Source organism: Pan paniscus, chromosome 4, assembly GCF_029289425.2.
Source record: "Pan paniscus chromosome 4, NHGRI_mPanPan1-v2.0_pri, whole genome shotgun sequence".
Lineage (NCBI taxonomy): Eukaryota > Metazoa > Chordata > Mammalia > Primates > Hominidae > Pan > Pan paniscus.
This window is the reverse complement of record NC_073253.2, coordinates 145,888,021-145,906,786: the sequence shown is the minus strand read 5'-3', so window position 1 is coordinate 145,906,786 and position 18,766 is coordinate 145,888,021. Positions and strand designations below refer to the sequence as shown.

At 49.8% G+C, this 18,766-nt stretch overlaps 1 protein-coding gene across 2 annotated transcripts; it reads right to left on the bottom strand.

Annotated features, from left to right (window-relative positions):
- Positions 1–502: 502 nt before the first annotated feature.
- Positions 503–17,287, bottom strand: MYOZ3 (myozenin 3). 2 transcript variants are annotated; one of them, XM_034960806.3, is made up of 7 exons: positions 17,081–17,287; positions 15,158–15,219; positions 7,513–7,667; positions 6,501–6,554; positions 6,243–6,396; positions 5,647–5,809; positions 503–1,423 (listed from the first exon to the last, which is right to left on the bottom strand). In XM_034960806.3, exons 2-7 carry the CDS (start codon positions 15,216–15,218, stop codon positions 1,255–1,257), a joined length of 756 nt encoding a protein of 251 aa, XP_034816697.1. In that variant the 5' UTR covers position 15,219; positions 17,081–17,287; the 3' UTR covers positions 503–1,254. The 2 variants fall into 2 exon arrangements, with proteins under 2 accessions (XP_034816697.1, XP_054968768.1); XM_055112793.1 differs by lacking the exons at positions 7,513–7,667; positions 15,158–15,219; positions 17,081–17,287 and having other exon boundaries at positions 6,243–7,470.
- Between the last annotated feature and the right edge of the window lie 1,479 nt (positions 17,288–18,766).

Sequence of the window (18,766 nt, the reverse complement as noted above, 5' to 3'; positions counted from 1 at the left end):
CCTTCTCCAATATGCGCCCCACACAGCACCCAGCAAGACCCATCACTAAAACCTTCCCCATTTCCTTAGTGAAGCCCACCCCATGCTGGCCCTCACCGGCTCCTCTAGCACAGCCTTCTCCCTTCTGCAGAACACCCTGCACCCGTGCTCAGTTCCATATTTTTGCACATGCTGGTCCACTTTCCAGAAATACCCTCCCCCTCACACCCCCTTCTCTTCATGGACTCTCACGCCTCCCACAAGGTCCCACTCAAATCCTTCAGGAAGCTTCCAGAATCCCATCTCACACCTAGGGTGAGGGACTCCTTCTTCTGCTCCACAACACTTTGTTCCTCAATTGTCAATAAGCGTGCTTTAGGGAAAATTATGGTGACTTCATGCTCTATAATGTCTTCCCTACTGTCTTTTCCTCCTCGAGGCCCGGGCCTGGCAGTGTCTAGCGCACAGTCAGCGCTTAGGAACTGTTTAGAGCATGAATAGATGAAGACCAACTGCATCTCAGTAAAAGGAACATTTTCTAATTATTTGAGTTATTCACAGGAAGATGGGGTGCCAGTGAGCACCCTGTCACCGGGGGAGTGTACACTACAGGAACAGGAAAGAGCAGAGGTGTGGATGTTGACTCCTAATGACACAAACCATGGATAAGTTATGCTGGAATCACCTGGAGTACTGGTTGCTATTTATTTATTTACTTTTGAGAAGGAGTCTCACTCTGTTGTCCAGGCTGGAGTGCAGTGGCGCAATCTCGGCTCACTGCAACCTCTGCCTCCTAGTTCAAGTGATTCTCCTGTCTCAGCCTCCCAAATAGCTGGGATTACAGGCATGCACCACCATGTCCGACTAATTTTTGTATTTTTAGTAGCGACGGGGTTCCACTATTTTGGCCAGACTGGTCTCAAACTCCTGACCTCAGGTGATCCTCCTGCCTCGGCCTCCCAAAGTGCTGGGATTACAGGCGTGAGCCACTACACCCGGCCCTGGTTGCTATTAATAATACAGATTCCTCGACTCAGGAGACTCTGATGCTGCAAGTCTGGGACAGTCCAGTTATCTGTATTTGGAACAACATCCCCAGGTAATTTTGAAGCACACCCATGTTTTGGGACTACTGAACTTGGTGACCTCTGAAGCCATTTGCAATCAGGTTTTGTGTGTGAAGGCCCTTCTTAAACTGTGAAGTGCTGTCCACAAGTCTTGGCTCCGGATGTTACCAGGCCCCCAAGACTGGGGAACTGAAGATTCAGGCTAGGGCTACAGCTCCTCGGACTCTGGGAGGTTACGGACCCAGCCCTGGGCCACTCTGTTGAAGCTGGGTCTGAGACGGAGGAGTTCCAAGCCACTGAGGGGCTCCGGGATGAAGGGGGTGCCTGGCCTGGGAAAAGTGCCCCCCACGAGGGGTCCTCCAAATGGCACCGGGGTCCTGGAGAAAGAGAGCAGCAGGAGAGGTGGGCTGTGTGGAACAGGGACAGCAGTACACTGACATGTGGATCACCATATATGGGCCCCTCCCTGCCGCTCTCTGAGCCTCAGTTTTCCTTTCTATACGGCAAGATTCTGTACATCTTTTTTTTTTTTTTTTTTTTTTTTGAGACAGAGTCTCGCTCTGTCACCCAGGTTGGAGCGCAGTGGGGTGATCTCAGCTCACTGCAACCTCCGCCTCCCAGATTCAATCAATTCTCCTGCCTCAGCCTCCTGAGTAGCTGGGATTACAGGCACGTGCCACCATGCCCGGCTAATTTTTGTATTTTTAGTAGAGACGGGGTTTCACCATGTTGGCCAGGCTAGTCTCAAACTCCTGACCTCATGATCCGCCCATCTCGGCCTCCCAAAGTGCTGGGATTACAGGCGTGAGCCACTGCACCCAGCAATTCTGTACATCTTAAGAGGTTTTTTTCAACTTTGCCTATTTCCAAGTCTGCGCCTACTTGGGTGGTTCGTTGCTTAGCAATAGAAGTGAAGCCGATGGAGTCAGAATTGACTTGTCCTAGGCAAGACTCTAGACTCCCCTTCAGTAAGCTCCCCTTAGGACAAAAGGCCCAAAACTAGAGAGAGAAGAGAGCATTAGAAAGAGCACTGAAAATCAGGGGGGAAATGCAGATTACAACAGACATGCCATTTCTCCTCCAGGACACTGGCACGATGAAATAATGTGGTAACTGGGCAAAGTTGGTGAGATGGCGGGGGAAAAGTTTCACACATGCTGCTGGTTAGAGGGTAAGCCAGTGCTGCTACCACAGAAGACAATTTGGCAGGATCTTTCTAACCTGAAATGTGTGAACTATGTCACCCCGCATCTTCACCTCCGAGCACATGGCTTAGGAAAGCACAGGCGCGTAGGCACTGGGATGCAGACCTGAGCAGCACATTAGTGACAAACCAGAAACAACCCACGTGTCCACTAGCAGAGAAATGGGCAAGACAGATAGAGCATGCTCACACGATAGAAAGCTATACAGCAGGCTGGGCACGGTGGCTCACGGCTGTAATCCCAACACTTTGGGAGGCTGAGGAGGGCCGATGACCTGAGGTCAGGAGTTCGAGACCAGCCTGGCCCACATGGTGAAACCCCGTCTCTAGTAAAAACACAAAAATTAGCTGGGCATGGTGGTGGGTGACTGTAATTCCAGCTACCTGGGAGGCTGAGGCAGAAGAATTGCTTGAACCTGAGAGGCAGAGGTTGCAGTGAGCTGAGATTGTGTCACTGCACTCCAGCCTGGGCCACAAAAGCAAAACTCTGCCCCACCCCGCGGAAAAAAAAGAAAAAGAAAACTATACAGCAGCTTAAAAGGAACTAGAGCTCTACGTATTAGTATGGTAGATTTCGAAAGCGTAATGTTGAGTAAAAAAAGCAAGTTAACAGAATGAAGTGCAAAGTATTACACCCACACACACACACACACACACACGCACACAAACGCCATTCCCCCTACAGGCATGCAGCTGCCCACACAAAATGTTCTGAGCCCATTCAGGCCAGCCTGACAACCATGTTACCTTTGGGAAGGCAACTGGGATTGGAGGATGGTGAGCAAAGGGGCTCTACATTTATTTGCCTAACATTTTTTAAAAGAGAACCTATGTATGTGATTTTAATAATACTTTTTTTTTGTTGTTTTGTTTTGTTTTGTTTTGAGACAGGGTCTTGCTCTGTCACTCAGGCTAGAGTGTAGTAGAAGGATCTTGGCACACTGCAACCTCCGCCTCCCAGGTTCAAGCGATTCTCCCACCTCAGCCTCCTGAGTAGCTGGGATTACAAGTGTGTGCCAAGAAGCCCAGCTAATTTTTGTATTTTTAGTAGAAATGAGATTTCACCATGTTGGCCAGGCTGGTCTTGAACTTCTGACCTCAAGTGATCCGCCTCCCTCAGCCTCCCAAAGTTGGATTACAGGCATGAGCCACTGCGCCCGGCCTTAATACTGTTTGTTAATTTTAAGAAAAATAAAAATCATTGCTTGTGTTATTTTTCCAGCAGCCTGGGACCAGTGGGAAGAGGAGAGTGCTTGCCTCTGGGGTGGAAAGACAAACCTTGAGCCAGGGCCTGGGTCCCAGCCAGGAAAGCATTTCTGCCTGGACCACCCCAGTTTTGGTGGCAACAGCCAGGCCTCACAGGAACAGGCTGGGTGGTGTCCAAGCCATGCAAGGCCCACAGTCAGGCCCTTGACTGGGAGCCCAGGACCCTGGAAGCTGAGCACATCTTGGCCACCCAAACTGCTGTTTCTCTTCTCTATGCCTCAGTTGGTCTTTCTCCCTCAGAAGAGGTCTGGGTGCAGGGCTCCCTAAGAGCCTCTTTCTGCTGGTGGGAATGTGCCTTGCTGTCATACTTGAGGCCTGAGATCAGTGGGAGATGCAACCTGAGTGGCCCAGCCTGGAAGCTGCCTGCCAGGACTGAATGTCTGCTGCAGGTTTCAAATGGCTGGGCAGGCAGGGTCTGAGGGCCCAGGAGGAGATAGGGCAGTCCTGCCTGCCAGGGAACTCCAGAATGTCTGTTAATGGCTCGTGACTCACACAGCGCATGCTAAGCCCAATTCTTCCCATCAGGAAGTCTCTGCCTATTCAGATATTTGAGGGCAGTCACATCCCTCTGGAGCTGTCTCTTCTCAAGGCAGATCACCCCCAGTTCTTTCAGCCCTTCCTCATATGTGCTGATTTTCCAGGCCTAGCTAGGCTCTGGCGCCCACCCGTCTGTCTTAGACAGACACAGTCTCCACGTGTGGTCTGAGCAAATGCCAGAAGAGCAGGACCGTGGCGTCCTCTCTGTGGACTCCCCTTTTCCTCACTAAATGCAGCCCAAACCAGAGGAGCATATTCAAAAACAGCACCAGACCAAGGAAGCCAATGCAGTTAACATGCACTCCTCAGCCCAAGGCCTTCCCCCAGTGCCAAGCTCCTGTCTTGATTCCTATGGTTTGTTTTCAGGCCCCCAGTGCAGAATGGTAAATGTATCCCTTTCAAGCTCTCCCCTGTCCAAACCTCATCTCAGCTGTAAATAATAATCATAATAGGCCGGGGGCAGTGGTTCATGCCTGTAATCCCAGCACTTTGGGAGGCAAAGGCGGGTGGATCACGAGTTCAAGAGTTCGAGACCAGCCTGGCCAACATGGTGAAACCCTGTCTCTACTAAAAATACAAAAAATTAGCCGGGCGTGGTGGTGGGCGCCTGTAATCCCAGCTACTAGGGAGGCTAAGGCAGGAGAATCGCTTGAACCCAGGAGGAAGAGGTTGCAGTGAGCTGAGATTGCGCCATTGCACTCCAGCCCGGGTGACAGTGTGAGACTCTGTCTCTAATAATAATAATAACAACAACAACAACAACAATAATAGCTATTGTTTGTTGCAAGTGTCTTACTTGCCAGAAACTTTACTTATGGCTTCTCATGTCATCTCCATAGCAACTTTATGAAGTAGGTACTATAAACCCCTCATTTTACAAGTGGGGCAATGGAGGCTCAGAGAGGTCAAGTCACTTGCCCAAGGTCAACACGGGCAGGCCTGGGGTCTGCATTTAAGTCCACGTGGAGGCCTCATGCTCTAAACCAATATAGGCCACTGTTCTGTGGCCCTCATTCTGGCGTCCAATGTTTCACTGCCACTCTCCACTTTGGGGCAGCCTCACAGCTACCTTGTTGGCCTCTTCTAGGCCATTGGTGAAAGGAAAAGCTGGGCTGGCCTCGAACTGCTGAAATCTGGGGACCCCTCAGAGAAGGACACAAATCTAGATGTTCATCAAAGAGGTAGCACACAGCAGCCATGGAGAACAAGGCACTGGGCTCTGGAGTCAGACAAACCCAGACCTGAACCCCGGCCCTGCCGGTGCTTCCTTGTTTTGTGGCTTTGGCCGGGTTGTTCATATTCCTGAGCCGCAGCCTCTTCATCTGCAGAACAGGAAAGCTCATAGCACCCGCCCACCATGTCCTGGAGAGGATCCAAGATGTGCGGCACCTTCACTCTTCATTTCTCCCACGTTTACTGAGCACCTACTAGGTGCGGAGGCGCTGTTCCAGCCAGAGCTCAGTCAATGAATAGAAAGCGCTGGGGACAGAGCCTGGCCTGCAGAAAGTGCTCAGGAAACGCAGGCTCCCGCTGTGGCTGTGACTGACTTCCCGCCCCTCCCGGTCTGTCCCCCGGCTGCCCGCCCCGTCTTACTTGTTGAAATTTCGGTAGTCGTTGGGGCTGGGGGTGTGACTTCGGCCATCGCTCTGGTAGTCCCGGTAGCTGACGAACTCCTGCCAGGGGCAGCGGTAGCCCTTGGGGATGGCGGTGTGGTTGAACTTCTCTGGCGGGACACCCTTCAGCGGCTCCGCATAGCCTACGGGCGGAGGGGGGGAAGGGAGCGCCTCCGTTCTTCCACCCTCAGTCCCCAACCCCACCTCGCCCCACCCCCGTTCCGCGGACGCGGTTGGAGGAGGGAAGATCGGAGTTAGGGGAGAGGAGTGCGGGAATGGGATGCCACAGTTGCTCCAGCACAGGAGACCCCTCCCCATCCCAGGAAACACGGAGGACTGCAGTGAGGAAGCCACGAGTTCGCAGCGCGGGTTGGTCTTGGCCTTGGCTGACTCGCTGTGTGACCTGGGGCGCGGCGCCCCTCCGGCTTGTGGTCTGGCGAGGGGAATGCACGCGTGCGCGTGTGTGTTGGGGAAGGGGGCGGACTAGCCTTCTGGGTGCTCTCCCTGCCCCATGGGGAGCACACCCATGCTTCAGGCCCCCCAGCCCTGGTCCCGGGACCCGAGGAGGCCACTCACCTGGCGCCAGGGCGCTGGGGCTGGGGACGCACCCAGCAGGGGCGGCTGCAGGGTGGGCGCCTTCGGGACCCCCGAGTGAGGCCCCGGGTGAGTCCGGGAAGATGTGGAGCTCCGAGCGGTAGTTCGGCCCCTCAGGGCCGTTGGCATTGGCAACCTGGGCACAGGGGCGGGGTCTCAGAGGCCACCGACGACCTCCCGCCCCCAGCCGCTCTCCCCTTCCCCTAGCTTCTCTTCCAGGGAGCTCCCCTCCACGCTCACCGTCCCCGACTCCGCTGTTCCAGTCACCTTCCTCCTGGCGCTTCCGGCCAGCATCTGGGAGCGAGGGGGTAGAATAAACCGCAGAGAGGCTCAGCGGGGCAGGGGACCAGGGTTCTCCCTCCACCAAAAAAAAAAGGCGGGGGGAGGCAAGAATCCTAACGCCCATCATCGGGGAACAAGGATGAGTTACTAGTTTACAACGCTAAACCCAGTGCCTGGGACCGAGAAATACTCGATATATGTTAATTGCTATTGTAATGCCGAGTCTGGGCAAGATACTTAATTTCCCTGAGCCTCAATGTCCTTCTCGATAGAATGAGGATGATGGTGATGAAGATCTCTTCCTCAGAGGGGTCTTTGAGCATTAAATGAGATACCTGCAAAGTGCTTAGCTAGCATTGTCTTAGGCACATAGCAAAGGCGGGTGTTTTGCCATCTTTATTTTTCTGCCACATCACTCCCTCTCAGTTGCCTCCTGTCTAGCCCAGAAATTAAGTGGAGGGTGGATGGAATAGCCCTGGCTTCCTTAGAAGTATCTGGAACTGCCTGCTGCCTTTCTGAAGCCAAGGGAAAAACCCTTCTTGCCTTTCTTCTCCACCAGCAGATTATTCCATGGCCTTTCCTTTCTCCGGTGGGAAGAAGAAAAAAGGGCATTCTACATTTTCCATCTTAGATCAGGCCCAAGTCTAAACTAGATCCAGCCTGCTGCAAATTTAGCCTAGAGTGCATGCCTGTCTTAGCTTTTTTTTTTTTTTTTTTTTTTTGGTAGGAGCCAGAGTCCCTTCACTCCACGGCTTATCCTCAACCCCCTAATCCACTTTGTTTACTTTGTTCTGTATCGAGGGAGAGATGCCTAAAAAGATAACACTTTTCAAGGATCACACCGAAAGGCAGGAGCCTAATCTGATGGGAACATCACAGTCCTCAGCCTGGCTTACCGTTTGACTTTAGGCTAACCAGTGGCTCTCTGTGGTCCTCATTTTCCCCATGAGCACAATGGTGGCTTACTCACCGCCCGCTGGCTGGCTGCTAACTCGAAAGTGAACTTCTGCACACGGCGCTGCCTCTTCTGGAAGAGGAGGGACCCTCTGTTGTTGCGTAGTGACAGCTCCTCCATCATCAGGTCCTGGGGCACGCTCAGCTTCTTGCCCAGGTCCAGCGTAGGGACTGCCAGGAAAGGCCAGAGCGGGCTCTCACCAACCCATCCCCCATACACTCCAGGCCCCACCTCTCGAAGCATGGCATGCTGTGTGTAAGAATGCCTGTTTCTCACCAAGCTTGCCGACACCGGGTGTCATGATTGTTTGAAATCTTTGCCCACCTGATGAGCAAAAATGACACCTCAGAGTTTAATTTGCATGTGTTTGTTGCTCAGTGAAGTTAAGCACTGTTTCCGAAGTTCTTTGGCCATTTGTGTTTATTGCATGAATTCCCCGTGCAGGTCTTTGCCCATAATGGTGGAGGTAGTGAGAAATGGTCAGATTCTCGATATTTTTTAAAGGTAAGCCATGGGTATGGGCAATGAGTGAGAGAGGATGACTGCAAGGTTTCTGGCCTGAGCCACTGGAAGGATAGAGCAGCCATTCACTGAGATGGGGAAGGCAAAGGGAGGAGAAGGTTCTGGGAAAGATCAGGAGTTCAGCTTTAGACCTGTGTTCTTTTAACTTTAAAATAGCCTTTTATTATTATAAAAAAGCATATATGGGCCAGGCGCGGTGGCTCACGCCTGTAATCCCAGCACTTTGGGAAGCCAAAGCAGGCGCATCACCTGAGGTCAAGGGTTCGAGACCAGCCTGACCAACATGGCAAAAACCCATCTCTACTAAAAGTAGAAAAATTAGCTGGGCGTAGGTGGCGCGTGCCTGTAATCCCAGCCACTCCGGAGGCTGAGGCAGGAGAATCACTTGAACCCAGGAGGTGGAGGTTGCAGTAAGCCGAGATTGCATTGCTGCACTCCAGCCTGGGTGACAGAGTGATTTTCCATCAAAAAAAAAAAAAAAAAAAAAAAAAAGCATATATGGGCCCTGAGGAAAGTTGGACAATACAGATATCAGACAAAAAAGAGAAAAATACCATTATCTATCACCCAGAGACTGCCACTATTAACACCTTAGTGTATGTCCTTTCATATCTTTTTCAATGACTATATTCCTATGAGGTTTTAACCAAAATAAAATTATAGCATACATGTTTTGTAATTTTTTTTTTTTTGAGATGTCACCCAGGCTGGAGTGCAATGGCACAATCTCGGCTCGCTGCAACCTCCGCCTCCCGGGTTCAAGCAATTCTCCTGCCTTAGGCTCGTGAGTAGCTGGATTACAGGTGCGCGCCACCACGCCCAGCTAATTTTTGTATTTTTAGTAGAGACGGGGTTTCAACATGTTGGCCAGGCTGGTCTCGAACTCCTGACCTTGTGATCTGCCCCCCCTCCCCCCCCCGGGCTCCCAGAGTGCTGGGATTACAGGCGTGAGCCACCACTCCCGGCCTGTAACTTGTTTTATCAAGATCTTTACAAGTTAAAGATCTCCACCTTTCCAAGTGAACAAATTTTTGTTTTACCTAATATCTAGTCCATATCCAGACTCTGCTAATTATCTCCAAAACTGGGCACACTAAGTTTGAGGAGACTTGTAGGCATCTAAGTAGTGGTGCTGAGGAGGGAGATAGATGTGTGAATCTGGAGAAAACTGCCCTGGAGGTGAAATGTTGGGCATCATGAGCTTTTACTGGTATTTACTGGTATTTGTTGTTGTTTTTTAATGAAGAACGTTACATTTATTTCTTTTCTCATAGTTGGAACTAGTCTTTACAGCTATTTAGAGGATTTTCAGGGTGATGGCTGTTCTTAGTAGTTTGAGACCCATCCCTATCCTTTGTGCGTTTCCTACCAGCCAAATTCAAACTTTCACGTTTGGCCAACAAAGGAAGCCTTTTGCAGGACAGAGGGGACAGAATGGTGAGGACCTCGGCAGGTGAGAGCCCTGTGTGGGCAGCACGGCCTGCCTGGTCCATCTCTAAAATCAGATACACATACGTTCATATTCCAGCTCCATAAATGGTATTTTAAGCTGGGAGGCTGGATGAGATCATAAAGAAATGAGAATAGGTAAAGAGGACCAGAGACGGAGCCCGGGGCCTCCAACATTTACAGTGAGGCGGTGAGGAGGAACCAAGCCAGGAGCCTGGGCAGGAGCAGCCCACAACATAGGAAGAAACTAAAGAGGATGGCATCCTGGAAATAAATGATGAAAGCATTTCAGGTATGATAGAGAGACTAACAGAGCCAAGTGCTGCTGATGTGTCAAGGAAGATGAGGGCTGAAAATCCACTATTATATTTAGTAACACAAGGTCATTGGTAATTTTCACTAAAGCAGTTTCTATGGAGTGTTTGTGTGTGAAAGCCTAACTGGAGAGGGTTCAAGAGAAAATGGACAGAAGAACAAGTTTAACCACACCATGAGGAAGCGATAAGCCAAATCCAGGACGCAGGACATTCTACAGGACAACTGGCCTGGTTTTTCAAACAAGTGAGTGACATGGAAAAAAGGGGCGGAGGGGTTGCTTTAGATTAAAGGAGATTTAGGAGCCATAGCAACCAAATAAAAACTGTGGCCCTTGTTTGGATGCTGATGAAAACAAACTAGAAAACTGAAGAAGGTTGAATACAGACTGCTTATTAAATGGTATCAAATCATTACTGCAAATTTTGTTCAGTATGCTAATATCTTTGTGGCATGTAAGGAAATGCCCCTTTATTATTTTGATGCATTCTGAAGAATTTGCGGGGTGAAACAACATGCTTTTTGGTATTAGCTTTGAAATTTAGGAATGAAGGAGGGACCATGTACTCCCTACTTGTATGTGTCTTTGGAAATTGACTAATAAAATGTCAAAAAGAGAGAAAGAGAGGATTGGTAAGAACAATATAGACAACTGCTTGGAAGAGTTGGGCTTTAAAGGATCCTGGCTACAGACAGCTATGGGATCAAGAGGGGTTTGTTTGTTTGTTTGTAAAAATGGAGAAATAACAGCATGTGCGTTAACTGATGGGAACATTTGACAATGCAATAGAGAGAGGGGAGAATTGCTGAAGGAATGTCCTTGAGCAGGAGTGACAGGAGAGCTGGGTTTCCAGAGCCCAGCCAGAGGAATTGGCACCAGGCAGGTATGAAGAGAGTCCATCCACCATATCAGAAAGGAAAACCACAAACACGGGTGCAGATGCAAGCAAGTAGACAGATGTGGCGGAGGATGCTTGCAGATGTTCTCTTCTGGTTACTCTATTTTTCTCAGTGGAATAAGAAGCAAGGTCTTTAGCCGAGAATGAGGTTGTGCAAGAAGGTATTGGAGGTTTGAGAAGAGGGGTTGCCAAAGTCATTAAGGGAGTAGCATGAGATAGTGAATGAACTAGGGAGATGGACATGGCTACCAGGCAGTACTGGGGGTCACTTGGGTGCTGTGATTCATGCCAGTCAATGGAATCCTAAATAGCTGTCTAAAAAGGACACTGATTTTTTTTTATTCTTTCAACGGACACATAAAGGACACTTTTTATGTGCTAAGAACAGAAAGAAATCCACTTATAGGCCGGGCGCAGTGGCTCACACCCATAATCCCAGCACTTTGGGAGGCAGAGGAGGGTGGATCACTTGAGGTCAGGAGTTCAAGACCAACCTGGCCAACATGGCAAAACCCCTTCTCTACTAAGAATACAAAAATTAGCCAGGCATGGTGGCGTGTGCCTGTAATTCAGCTACTTGGGAGGCTGAGGCACAAGAATCGCTTGAAGGTGGAGGTGAAGTTTGCAATGAGCTGAGATCATGTCACTGTGCTCCAGTCTGGGCAAAAGAGTGAGATGCTGTCTCAAAAAAAAAAGAAAAAAAGAAATCCAGTATAAATTAATTGGAGGGGAAAGTAAGATTCAGAAGAATAGGTATTCTAAGATCCCATTTATATTATATATTATATAACTATATTTTTTATATATATGTGTATATATATATATATATATATATTTTTTTTTTTTTTTTTTTTTGAGGCAGAGTCTTGCTCTGTTGCCCAGGCTGGAGTGCAGTGGTGCAATCTCGGCTCACTGCAACCTCTGCCTCCTGGGTTCTAGTGATTCTCCTGCCTCAGTCTCGCAAATAACTGGGACTACGGGCATGAGCCACCACGCATGGCTAATTTTTGTATTTTTAGCAGAGATGGGGTTTCACCATGTTGGCCAGGCTGGTCCCAAACTCCTGACCACAAGTGATCTGCCCGCCTCAGCCTCCTAAAGTGTTGGGATTACAGGTGTGAGCCACCGCGCCCGGCCCCCATTTCTATATTAAAAAATAAGTATGTGTTTTTGCATGCATTGAAAAATCTGCAAGGAGACATGCCAAGGAGACATGTCACCATAGCAGTGACCATGGGACATATAAAGGAGGAGGGTTGGAAATTGTTTACACTGTTTTGTTGTAACTGTTTTTAACAAGAAAGTGTACTGCCTACTTAAAAATATAAAAGAATAGTTATACCTAAATACATAATAAAGCACCCTCAGTATCATATTCTGAAATACTATACAGATGAGCTGAGCTCAATATTGTTCTTTTTTTTTTTTTTTTTTTAGACGAGTTTCACTCTTGTTGCCCAGGCTGGAGTGCAATGGCACGATCTCGGCTCACTGCAACCTCTGCCTCCCGGGTTCAAGCGATTCTCCTGCCTCAGCCTCCCGAGTAGCTGGAATTGCAGGCATGCACCACCACGCCTGGCTAATTTTGTATTTATAGTAGAGATGGGGTTTCTCCATGTTGGTCAGGCTGGTCTCGAGCTCCCAACCTCAGGTCATCCGCTTGCCTCAGTCTCCCAAAGTGCTGGGATTACAGGCGTGAGCCACCTCCCCCAGCTGAGCTCAATATTAAAAAAAAAAAAAATGGCAGGCACAGTGGCTCACAACTATAATCCCAGCACTTGCAGAGGGCAAAGTGGGTGGATTGCTTGGGCCCAGGAGTTCAAGACCAGCCTGGGCAATATAGCAAGACCCTGTCTCTATTAAAAAATAAAAAAAGATAAAACCTATTTGACTGAGTATTTCTATTTCTAGGAATTTGTTCTCGGGGAAAAAGTTGAATAAATATGTCCAAAGATACATGTATAAGAATGTTTATTGCAGTGGGGTTTAAAATTGTGAAAACTGGGACTCAGTCTTGTGGTGGATGCTGCCAGATGCCCCTTATTAGTGGCTAAGAGTTCACACCACCACCTTCTACAGAGAACTGCCAGTGGAATGGATGCTCCACAGCGCCCTTGCCTCAGGTGGGATGAATTCTGTGGAGCAATTCATGCTCGAGAGCTCCCCGCGGGGTCACACTGAACTGGACAGCCGCTGAGCCCACATCCTCGCTCAGCAGTACCCCACCCTAGGCTGCATTCCTCCTTCCCTTCCGAGAGCACGTTCTCAATAAGTCACTTGCACAAGGCTCCTCTGTTCTGCCCCGAAGGATCTCACCCCAGACAACCCTCATGACCACCGTCAGGGGATGGTTAAACACACATGACGTGTCCAAACAGCAGAAAGCTGGTAAGCACGGGGAAGGAAGGCGTGAGATAAATCATACTAGGATGGAATGCTGCTAAATGAAAAAAAAAAAAAAAAGCCAAAGAACATAGCATATAGTATTTAGCCCATGTGTATGTATGTTTATATAAAGACATCCATATATGAACAGAAAAAGAATTTACATAAATATGTTAACAGTGGTTATCTCCAGATGGTTCCATTATGATGAACTTTCAAAGCCGTTCATGTCTGTTTTGTCTGAATTCAACAAATTTTTTTAATGTATGCTAAGTCAATGGCAAGTGAATTTTTTTTTTTAAAGTGATGTATTATCATTGTAACCATGTAATAAAGAAACAGCTCTGAAGACAAAGAGACCTGGAGTCAAATTGCAGCTCTACCACCTACCAGATGTGATCACCTGCTCCTCTGAGCCTCAATATTCTCATTTCCAAAATGAGGAGAATATCTAACTTAGAGAGTTGTGGTGGGGATGAAATGACACAAAGCATAAAGGATACTTTTCTCTTAGCAAAGTGTCTGCCACATAGTAAGCATGCAATGATGGTAAACATTTTTATAACTTTTACTTTACAGTGGCCGTCTTTAGGTAGTGAGATTATGAGATTTATTTTTTCTTCCTACTTTTGTTTCAAAATTGTCTTTAGTCAGTACCTTAGCAATAATCAACAAGTTATATATTTCAAGTCTTGTATCAATGATGTGTCTCCATATTTGGGGGTCTGTAATGAACTCCCCAAGAGAAAAGAGAATGCATTGCCTGACCCTTCTAGTTAGAGCGTCAGTACCCATAGAATGTGCATATTTCAGCTACAAAATCAGGGTGGGGGAAGAAACTGGACATCAACAAAAGGAGGCAAGAGCACACAAAATAGGTTAAAAGGATGCCACATATGAAGTCATGAAATATGACTGACTCCTTAGCACGCTGAAGGCAAATGCACAAGTCCTAACTTAGGTCCCCTGAGTCAGAATCCTCAGGAGTAGATGCTGGGACTCTGTATGCTTAACCAACATCAAATCATTATGATTCACAATAAAGCTTGAGAACTCTGACTTAGTTGAATTAATTTTTTTCTTTTTCTTTTTTTTGTTTTTTTAGAGACAGAGTCTCACTCTGTCGCCCAGGCTGGAGTGCAGTAGCACAACCGTAGCTCACTATAGCCTCCAACTCCTAGGCTCAAACGATCCTCTTGCCTCAGCCTCCTGAGTAGCTGGGACCACAGGCATGTGCCACCATGCCTGGCTAATTTTTTTTTTTTTTAGAGATGGAGTCTCACCATGTTGCCCCGGCTGGTCTCAAACTCCTGGGCTCAAGCAATTCTTCCACCTCAGCCTCCCAAAGTGCTGGGATTAAAGGCATCAGCCTCTGTGTCCAGCCCCTAAATTAATTTTTAAAATACCTGAAATCCTCTAAAGTAGACCAAATAAACAGATTCCAAAATTGTATCAAGAGTTCCTCAAGAGGTCTTCTAAAATTGATAAAAATGAATTTAAACTTTTTTAATGAAATGATAAAAATGATTTACTCATTTGATGAATCAGCTTTAAGTAGAAAGTTTTGTATTCAAATGGGCAGCCTGCTCTTCCCACCCTGCTCCACTCTCTCCACTCCCCTGTCTTCCCACCCTACTCCACTCTCTCCACTCCCCTCTCTTAGCCATGGGGCCCAGCCATCCTGGGCCACCCAGAGGCCTCGGTGAGACCCACAGGAGTAACAGGCAAAGGCAAGTGTGTGCAGAGCTTGCAGCCACAGGTAGGGCTGGAGTTGGGACCAGAGTCTTCAGAGCTTAATTTGGGGCTGAGGTGAGGCCTTAGATGAAGCCAGGGCCAGGGTCATTTTAGAGCCAAGGCCCAGCCTGGGACACTCAGCCTCAGCTCCTGGGTCTGTGGACAGATGGGCAAGACCCCTCCCAGTGCCTCAGGGAAGCTTCCCAGCCTAGGCAGCAAATTCTACAGGCACTCCCTCAGAGCTGGCCTGGAGCTCACACCTGTCTGCCCAGGCCTGAGGCCAGCAGGCCAGAGTGCAGCCTGGGAGCAAGGAAATGATGGAGTCTGAGGAAGGCATGAGGCTAGAACCACCTTACCTGGTTCAGTGAGGTCCCCCATGGCAGCCATCACTGGCCCCTTCTGCTCCTTGGGGATCATCCTGTGGAGGAGAGACCCCCATAAATGGACCAGGCTGCCTCCATTTCTCCCCAGACCTCCTTCCAGTCTCTGGTTCACCCTGCCCCAGTCCTGAACAGCTTTAGGCCAGCCCAAAATCACAAGCGAGGGATGTCTGAGCTGGAAGGGACTTCAGGGTCTCCGTGCAGAGGAGACTGAGACCCAGGGAAAGAGAGGGAGGTGCTCAAGTTTGCACGAATCTATTTTCATGTTGCTAGGGAAGCACTGTCTCTTCAGGGGTGGTTTCTAGGGCCTTTTCCCAGCTCTGGCATCCTGATCAGAGGGAGAGTAGGTGCCAGGGGCATCCGGGTGGGGCAGGCAAAGGTCTCAGGCACTACTGTCATCGGTTGACCCAGGAGAGTCCTAGTCCAAGGCTGAAAGAAGTTGGAGGTTTAAGTTAGGGGAAGGGGGAGGATGGACTAGGTTGGGGTTACACTGGGGTCTGCAAGGCTGGTGAGCCCCTTTCATCCTTGGCACTTGGCCCTGAGGCTTGAGGGCACAGGCTGGTCCAACCAAGCAGAGAGAACCGTCCCCCGTCCTCCCCATCTCCCCGCTACTGGGCTAACTTCCGTGGTGTTCTCTTCTCCCTCGTCCCTTCTCTTCCTCCTGTTCCATCCCCCTATTTGTATCTCATGGCACTTTCAAAGAATCTTGGAAGAGATTTGCAAATAAAATGAGGTCCAGAGCCCTTAACTTGCCCAGGTACCTTAACTTGCCCTCTGGAGAAGAGGCAGAGCCCTTGAGCTCCTTGACTGACCACCCACCTGGGTACCCTTCTCCTTTGCCTCCAGGTTTTCCTATACTCATTCCTTTAGAAAACAATCTGCCTTCATCTGTATCCCCAACACCGACAAGAGGCTCTGGGAGTCAGTGGGCACTGCATTGTGCAACTGGAGTCTAGTGGGTGTCCCTAGCTTTCTCTGTAACTGCGAACAAGTAGCTTTCCAGCTCTGCACCTCAGTTCCCCCATCTGTAACAGTAGGGGGTTAGGCTAAATCACAGAGATCCATGGATGGGCTTTAAGGTGTTCACAAACCCCTTAAAACTATATGTAAACATGAGTGTGTCTACATGCATTTGGGGTGAGGGTCATGGGATGATTGAGAATGCCTCGATCACAACCGTTTAGGATTCCACAGTCCACAGATCTGTTTCTTGATAAACACTCCCTTTACAGAAATTCACAGATGCTGGGAAGGGTCTCTCATTTTACAGAGAAGCTGCTTCCCTCTACTGCCTAAAAATCCCAAAGTCCTGAGCAGAGCCATTACCTATTCCCCACCTTTAATCCTAGCCACACCCTCCCCATTTAATGCAGGGTAACCTAGAGCTTAGAGTTCCTCTCCTCCCAAACCAGGATCGAGGCTTGCATGGGGCCCCAAACTCCCTAGATCCACTGCAGGGCCCTTCCTCTCCGGGGGAAGGAGCTCTGGGGATTGGCTCACCTCCTCTGCCCACTCCCCTGAGTTCCCCAAGCTCCCCTAGGATGCTGGTACCTGAGAGGATGGGACCACAATAGGCAGGAGGGAATCTTAGACCCTCAAGATTAACACCTCTGTCGGGAAGCTGAGAGTTGCGTGGTGTCCCTGTAGGCAGTCAGCGGTCAGCAGTCAGTAGGCAGCGAGCAGGGTGTCCCCTGCAGTCAGCTCTGGCTTCAGCTGATGAGAATCATTCCTGCCTTGCCATGGGTCACAGCCTTATTTCGGGCTGCAATAGGAGCTGGAGCCAGAGGCTAAAAGCACCAGACCCTAGGGAAGACAGGTGCCCTGGCAACAGGCCTTTGCAGACAGAGGGCTTGCACCCACGTGTACACACACACTCACATATGCACACACCAAAGTCACCTGGAAATGTTGAGGGTCAGCTGCTGGTAGCTTCCGCTTGTTAACTGTTATATCCTTAGTGCCAAGAATGGTGCTTGATAGGAACTCAGTAGATATTTGTCGAAGGGAGGAATGGATGGATAGATAGATGGATGAATGAATTGCTCCTCAATATCTTTGCTTGACTTATCCTTTTCTTCCTTTCTTCTCTCCTGCCTTTCTTCTTCTGCCTCCTTCCTGCCTGCCTTCTTTTCTCCCCTCCTCCCTCCCTCCCTCCCTCCCTCTACCTTCTCACATTCCCTGAGCCTCTCTCTAAGGACTGAAAATAAATAAGGCAGGGCTCTGTCTTCAAGGAACTCAGCCAGGTCAGATTCAGACGGGTAAACAAGCTTTGGGGAAGGCTCTGGGAGAGCCCAGGGGAGGGAGTTACCAGCTCAGCCTGGGGTCGGGGGTGAGAAGGCTTCCCAGAGGAGGACACACTGGAGTTGGGCCTTGAAGGATGAGTGGGAGTTCACTGGGCAGAGAAGGGGCATGGCAGGCAGTGGACATGTCACCTACAAAGATGGGTAGGGGGTTGGCAAGTAGAGCCGGAGCTGGGGGCAGTGCTGAGAGATTAGCCCAGACAGTGGGGGCAGCGGCCAGATCCCAGCAGGCTTTCAAAAGGAAACTGTGTTTATAAAGGGTTGCTGACAAGATTAAAGTGGTGAAATGGAGTGATCGGATTGGCATTTTCCAAAGATATCTTTGCTGCCATGTGGGAAATGGGTTGGAGGGGGCCAGACTGGAGGCAGGAGGACCTGACTGTCACCAGGGGTGGCTGGATCAGGGCAGTGACAAGGAGATGGAGAGGAGAGGGAGTTGAGGGTAATTTGAAGAACCCTTGGGTCTTGGTGAGGAACTGGATGTGGAAGGTGAGGAAAGGGAGTCCCACTCCCCTGTTTCATGCTTGGGTGACTGGAAGGGGAGGAGCAGGAGGGGTGGGGGCAGACACTGAGGTCAGTTTTGGATGAACTTTGAGGTGTCGGGGGACTGGGATGAGATCACCAGCAGGCAGTGGGACACTGTGCTGCAGTGAGGCCCCAGCCGAAGATAAAGATTGGGTCCAAGGCACACACTCCTGGGGAAGGGTGGGCCTAGCAAGGATGGGCTGGGTGCAGGGTGGGGACCACCGGTGTCTGTGTGCTGGCAGACTATCCTGGGGTGTATTTCTGACACCTCTCAAATCAGAAGCCTAGATTCTGCTGTCCACCACCCTGACCTTAGCTTCCTGGCCCTTGGTGGGCCTGAGCTTCTAGAGAGGAAGAGTGAGGTGTGTTCCCAGGGCAAGCTTAGCCTCACCTGGGAGCAGGATCACAATCCCCTTCTCTGGCCAAAGGACACTCCTGCCAGGAGAGGATGCCTCATGGCCCGAGTCCTTGCCTCACTGGGGCTACCTGGCTCAGACGGGACCTCTTACAGTGGCGCCTTTCCTGCCCTGGCACCCCCACCTGCCATGAGGAAACAGCCTCAGAGCACAGAGCCCTGACCCAGCTTGGCCCTGCCCACTCTGGTGATAGTGCTCTGTGGTCAGGGCCCGGACAATACCACCCTGAGACCTTACCTAGACCCACTCTCCCCATTATACGGATGGGGAAGCTGAGGCCTGGAGGAGTGGGCTCACCCAGGGTCACCCCGCTCGTCCATGACAGGACCAGGACTGCAGTCCAG

Coding starts and splice junctions, on each gene's coding strand:
- MYOZ3 (XM_055112793.1), bottom strand. CDS start 6,669: ATGATGGGCGTTAGGATTCTTGCCTCCCCCCGCCTTTTTTTTTTGGTG. Junction 5,810..6,242: donor CCCCAGCGCCCTGGCGCCAG/GTGAGTGGCCTC, acceptor CTCCGCCCGTAG/GCTATGCGGAGCCGCTGAAG. Junction 1,424..5,646: donor GACTACCGAAATTTCAACAA/GTAAGACGGGGC, acceptor CTCTTTCTCCAG/GACCCCGGTGCCATTTGGAG.